The 6,115-nt window shown below is 45.2% G+C and overlaps 1 protein-coding gene across 1 annotated transcript; it reads left to right on the top strand.

Moving 5' to 3' along the window:
* Window positions 1-877: 877 nt before the first annotated feature.
* On the top strand, window positions 878-5,869 carry LOC124691498 (extra-large guanine nucleotide-binding protein 3-like). The gene is made up of 9 exons (XM_047224775.1): window positions 878-1,894; window positions 1,967-2,104; window positions 2,971-3,075; window positions 3,164-3,349; window positions 3,741-3,918; window positions 3,996-4,246; window positions 4,613-4,785; window positions 4,871-5,068; window positions 5,207-5,869. The coding sequence occupies exons 1-9, from the start codon at window positions 878-880 to the stop codon at window positions 5,592-5,594; spliced, it is 2,634 nt and encodes an 877-aa protein (XP_047080731.1). The 3' UTR covers window positions 5,595-5,869.
* Window positions 5,870-6,115: the final 246 nt, after the last annotated feature.

The raw sequence follows: 6,115 nt of genomic DNA, 5'->3' as shown, positions 1-6,115 counted from the left end.
TTGCATGAAATTTTAGAACTCTGTATCTGCCGTCAGTTGCTTTATTAATTTAAATATGGGAATATTGCCTTCAGTTTAAAATTTCACAACTTTCTCTAGTAACCACACATGAGAATGTTATGAGGATGCTATAGGTGAACCAAAAAACGTTGCACCCACAATTTTCATGTTGTGATGAACAAACGTCCCACATGTTTTTTTTTTGAAACGTGTGTGCTTTATTAATCACAGAAACATAGATTCAGTACAAATAGTTTTCCCAATACACACGGGGCACACCATGCCACACGGACATACTAAAAAACTCTAAAGAACGAGCTTAAATACATTTTGCTCACGGTACACATGATTAAAAGAGATAGACTGAAAAGAAAGAGCCAGAGATTTTATGTCTTAAATCACTACTCCGCATCTTAGAATACATATATAGCTAGCGATATATTAGGATTGTACGTATCATCTTGTACTCCAAGTCATAGGCTTCGTGCCCCATAAAAGAAACAACCATATATTTTTTTGGAAAATCAATGCGAAAAGATTGCATGCCTGAAAAATAGGGGCAGAAACAAACTCAACATTTCCAAAAATTTAAAAAATAAACGTTAATCCAATTTCCATTTTCGGGTTTATTCAGAAAATGAAAAGGAAAGTAGCATCAAGTACCACTCCACTGCATCAACTCCTCCACCTTTCCTCCTCTTTCTCCCGTGCTCCCACCACCACCTACCCAAGCTCCGATCTTTCCCTCCTCCACCGCGCCCTCGCCGCCGGTGCCCTCTCGCGTGCGCCGCCGCTGTCCGGGCATTGGGATTCGAGTAAAGGCACGAGCTATCCAGTGGCTGGTCGCTCAGGCGTCGTCTAGATCCGCCAGCCCCCCATGGCGGGGGCGGAGGCGGAGGACGGCGGCGGCGGCAGCTGGGAGGAGATGATGCGGCGGATCCTCCCGCCGGGCACCCCCATCCCGGATGCGCCGCCCAACCTGGACTACTCCATCGCCCTCGAGTACGACGGCCCGCCGGTGCCCTACGAGCTCCCCCGGGCGGACCCCGTGGATATCCCCGCGATCCCGACGGCTGAGCCGGCATCCGGCCCCCAGAGCCTCGGGGGCGGCGGAGGAGGGCTGCCCGTGGCGCCGGTGGTGGTCGACCCGATCCCCCTCCCGGTGTCCCGGATAGCCCGGTGCGCGGAACCAGAGGCTGCTGGCGGCGGCGGCGGCAGCTCGGAGTCGGTGAACTCAGTGTTGCAGAACGGGGAGTTCGACGACGATGAGGAGGAGGAGGATTCCCGCTCGCAGTCGCACGGCTCGGCGCAGAGCTCGCCGGGGCCAAGGAGCGGCCGCGAGGCGCACGGAGCGCGGAGGGGCGGCCCTGTGGTGACCTTTGGGTTCACGCCGGACAGCAAGTACAACGGCGAGAGCGACGGGATGTCGTCGGAGCAGTACGACGTGGCGACGGTAACCAAGAAGGAGAAGAGGCGGCGGAGGCGGCGGATGGCGTGCAACCGGTGTGGGAAGAGGAAATGGGAGAGCAAGGAGGCTTGTATCGTCTGTGACGCGAGATACTGTGGCTACTGTGTGCTGAGGATGATGGGGTCTATGCCAGAAGGCCGCAAGTGCGTCACCTGCATCGGACAGCCGATCGACGAGTCTAAGCGGTCGAAGCTGGGTAAGAGCTCGAGGACACTCGCGCGCTTGCTCAGCCCGTTGGAAGTTAGGCAGATATTGAAAGCTGAGAAGGAGTGCCAAGCTAATCAGCTTCGGCCAGAGCAACTTATTGTGAACGGTTGCCCGTTGAGGTCGGAGGAGCTGACAGACTTGCTTAGTTGTTCGCGGTCTCCTCAGAAACTCAAGCCTGGAAAATATTGGTACGATAAGGAGTCAGGATTATGGGGGAAGGTAAAAGTGTTTAAATATTCAGCTTATGTGTAAGTTGAACTGAATTCGTGCTAATAAATTGTCTCCTGCTAGGAAGGACAAAAACCTGACAGGATTGTTAGCTCTAACCTCAATTTCACGGGCAAGCTTCACGCCAATGCTAGTAACGGCAACACCCAGGTTTATATAAATGGAAGGCAAATAACAAAGAGCGAGCTCAAAATTCTCAAGGTTAAAATCTTTCCATTTCTACTGCTCTAGTTAGATCTTACTCTTGCTATATTCCAAGTAGCATTGTTTATTCTCCTAGGGCTGCTTGTCGATAGCGCACTGTCAGAAACTGCTATACTATAAGGATCTTAGAACTCACTGCCCAGCTATAAGGATATTAGACCCCACTGCCCTTATAAGGGATAATTTAGTGTCTCGACTCTACAGCTACTTTTATTCCGAGGCTAATATTGAGGTAGTAATGTATACAACTACGGAAGTCGCAATGTCAGTGAAGGAAAGTGAGAACGAGTAGTAAATAGTAAATTTTGTTTTATGCATCAATCATCAATGTGATTTGTTACCCTGCGATGAGCTATTTTTTCAGTTATGCAAAATTATTGTACTGATTAAGCATATTCATTTGAATCTCGAGATATTGGTTTACTTGAAATATGATTCTGCCCTTTCATTACAGGTATTGAAATTATGTATTCTGTTGTTTTAATTGTGACCACCCTTCAAAGTAAAAGATCCAGGCAATCATTACTAAGATATCAAATTCCGACAAGTAACTTGAAGAACCAGTATGCTTCGTTAAATTGTCACGTGACACGATAACTGGCATATCCATTTAAAGATTTCCAAGTTCACGACAAATTAGGACTTTTCAGTAAATGCAATGCTTGTCGTTTCGGAGATGCTCTATTAAATGTGAATTCATGAATGTAAGTTCCCTGCTTTAGTAGGATTGTTAACCGGCGCCAACACCAGCTGAGCTCAGCGATCTTGGATACAAGGCCACGATTTAAAGATGCCTTTTACTTGTAGAGGCAAGAGATGTGTGCTAGAACTATTTTTAAACATCATTTCCATCTTGGCTGTAGGTTGCAAATGTTCAGTGTCCACGTGATACCCATTTTTGGGTTTATGACGATGGTCGTTATGAGGAAGAAGGACAAAACAACATCAAAGGAAAAATATGGGAGTCAGTATGTAACAAATTTCCTTTTTCTTTCTTTATGACTAACTTAAGCTAGATGTGCTTATTCTAACAATCTTTCTTTTTTCTATGACCAGGCTTTGACACGTTTTGCATGTGCATTGTTTTCACTTCCAGTCCCTCCTCCTGGGGACTCTAATGGAACCAAGGATGATATTCCCTATGTACCAAGAGCCGTTCCTGATTATTTGGATCAGAAAAGAATACAAAAACTGCTGCTTCTTGGACCACCTAGTGCTGGTACAAGCACTATATTTAAGCAGGTTTGATCCGATTTGACATCACTTATGCCTGGAGTCCTATTGATTCTTGCAACATACATAGCTGTTACTCGCAGTCTGTCCCTGTAACCACATGATTTAGAAGCCCTTTGGAAGCCAATAGTGATTACTTTTAGCGCAAATGAGCCATGATTACTTGACATTCAGTTGCTCTTCCAGTATCTAAATAAAGACCCATGTATGTGTAAGATCCTTTGCATAGACCTGGGATGGCGAGCTATGATATTTGTATGTTCCAATCACCAGGATTATATTCTTAGACATAAAACTTAATTTTGTTTAGGGGTCTCTACCATGCAGTGTTATATATACTTATTAACCCGTGCTTGTTCTGGCATGTTGTCATACTTACATGTGTTCTCCTATGTATCAGGCCAAGTACCTCTATGGAACAAGGTTCACCGAAGAAGAACTTGATGGTATCAAATTGATGATCCAAAGCAATATGTTCAAGTATCTTGGGATTTTGCTTGAAGGTCGTGAGCGTTTTGAGGAAGAGGCCTTGTCTAGATTGAATGACACAATTTCAGAGGATGAATCAGGACAAAAAGGTAACCTAGTCGAGTCATTTACTCCTCTTTTTTTTTTGGGCACATACGCTCTATTACTGAACCGTTCTTTTATGCAGATGAAACAGAAAATAAAGCTAATGGTTCAGATTTGTGTATATACTCAATAAACGCAAGGCTGAAGAAATTCTCCGATTGGCTATTGGATATCATAGCAATGGGCGATCTGGATGCTTTCTTCCCTGCCGCAACACGTGAATATGCTCCATTTGTCGATGAGATGTGGAAGGATCCAGCCATACAAGCAACATATAAAAGAAAGGATGAGTTACATTTTCTCCCTGATGTTGCCGAATACTTCCTGAGCAGGGTAAGAAAACAGAGCTTCAAAATTACTATCGCAACACCGTTAGTAAGATAGCACTCAGAGCACTTGACTATATTTCACTCGATGATGAGTTCCTGTGACCATAATTTATTAGTTCCAGAACTTAAGCTAATCTTGTATATTCACAGTGTTAGTGTGTTAAAATATTCAGCATATAATGTCTATTATCATGTTGAATCCATCTTCTAAGGATTGCTGATCTTCGTTCCAGATTGCTCTTTTTTGTATTTATCTTGGACGGTTACATATAAGATTTTGGTTCTTTTTATGTTTGAGTTTCAGGCATGTTCAGTATTTTGTTTTCAACTTGTTCAACTGATTTATCCTATGCATGGCATACTCTTGCAGGCTATCGAGGTATCGAGCAATGAGTATGAACCTTCAGAGAAGGATGTCATATTTGCCGAAGGAGTAACACAAGGGAATGGGTTGGCTTTCATCGAGTTCACCCTTGATGATCGTAGCCCTATGTCTGAACCTTACATCGACAACCCAGAGGCGCATTCTCAACCTCTTACCAAGTATAATCTCTTAGCCTCCTCCACAATGTGTGCAAATAACATCTTGATTGGGCACACTTCATCTTATGTACGTTTTGCTCCTCAGATACCAGCTGATCAGAGTAAGCGCCAAGGGCTTGAATGATGGTTGCAAGTGGGTGGAGATGTTTGAGGATGTCCGCATGGTGATATTCTGCGTGGCGCTCAGTGACTATGACCAAGTGGGACCGCCTGTGAATGGCAATGGCCGGCCTCTCCTGAACAAGATGATGCAAAGCAAAGAGTTGTTTGAGGCCACCATCCGGTACGCTAAAACTTTTCCCATGACTACTACTACTCTTGTTACTGGTATCATGCATGGTCTTCTTAAATTGATGATTGTTTTTTTTAGTGAGTCGGCAAAACCGTGAATCATCATTTTTCTCTCGTGTTGGACACATAGGCAACCATGCTTCTGCGACACACCTTTCGTGCTGGTGCTCAACAAGTACGACCTGTTCGAGGAGAAGATCAGCCGTGCCCCGCTCTCAGCCTGTGAGTGGTTCAGTGACTTCTGCCCGGTCCGGACGCAGAACAACAACCAGTCGCTGGCCCAGCAGGCATTCTACTATGTTGCAATGAAGTTCAAGGAGGTATACAACACCCACACGAACCGGAAGCTGTTTGTGTGGCAGGCGCGTGGCCGCGACCGGCAGACTGTCGACGAGGCGTTCAAGTACATCAGGGAGGTGCTCAAGTGGGAGGAGGAGAAGGACGAGAGCTACTACCAGGAGGAGTCGTTCTACAGCACCACCGAGATGAGCTCCTCCCCATTCATCAGAGCGGAATGAGAACTGCCGTGCCGAAGGCCCGGCTCCGACTGATGATTGGCCTGTTTTTCGATGCTCTCGTCCCGTACAGAAGTCATTGATTGATTTATGGCTGTAAAAAAAATCTGCAGGTTTCTTGGATGGAATGTTTTTCATTTTTGTGTCTTGGCTGTCGAGAGAGGTGAAGCATAACTTGCTGGTCCTGATGTTGACTGGTGTGTGGTAATAGTTTTTCTAATCACTACAGTGATCCATGGTCACCAAGTGATTAATACTCCATCCATGTCAAAACAATATAGCGCATATTAGTTTTGTTCTATGTTCCAGTGGAAGTGTAGAAGATGAAGTTGATTCAGCTCGGACAAGAAGACTCAGCAAGATTTGCAGGAACAAGGAAGAAATAGGAGAGCTGTTTCTGATTAGAGCACCATGGAGAAAGCTATGGATAAGGCCTAGGTCAAGAACCTGGAAGTACGTAATAGTGAGTCATCTAGAACTGTTGTTCCTACAGCTTTAAATACTGCTCAAAATACCATGATTTA

Source organism: Lolium rigidum, chromosome 2, assembly GCF_022539505.1.
Source record: "Lolium rigidum isolate FL_2022 chromosome 2, APGP_CSIRO_Lrig_0.1, whole genome shotgun sequence".
NCBI classification, from domain to species: Eukaryota; Viridiplantae; Streptophyta; class Magnoliopsida; order Poales; family Poaceae; genus Lolium; species Lolium rigidum.
Note: the sequence above shows the minus strand (reverse complement) of the source record. Positions and strands in the feature narration are given on the sequence as shown.

Coding starts and splice junctions, on each gene's coding strand:
- LOC124691498 (XM_047224775.1), top strand. CDS start 878: ATGGCGGGGGCGGAGGCGGAGGACGGCGGCGGCGGCAGCTGGGAGGAG. Junction 3,919..3,995: donor GGATGAATCAGGACAAAAAG/GTAACCTAGTCG, acceptor TCTTTTATGCAG/ATGAAACAGAAAATAAAGCT. Junction 4,786..4,870: donor CATTCTCAACCTCTTACCAA/GTATAATCTCTT, acceptor TTTGCTCCTCAG/ATACCAGCTGATCAGAGTAA.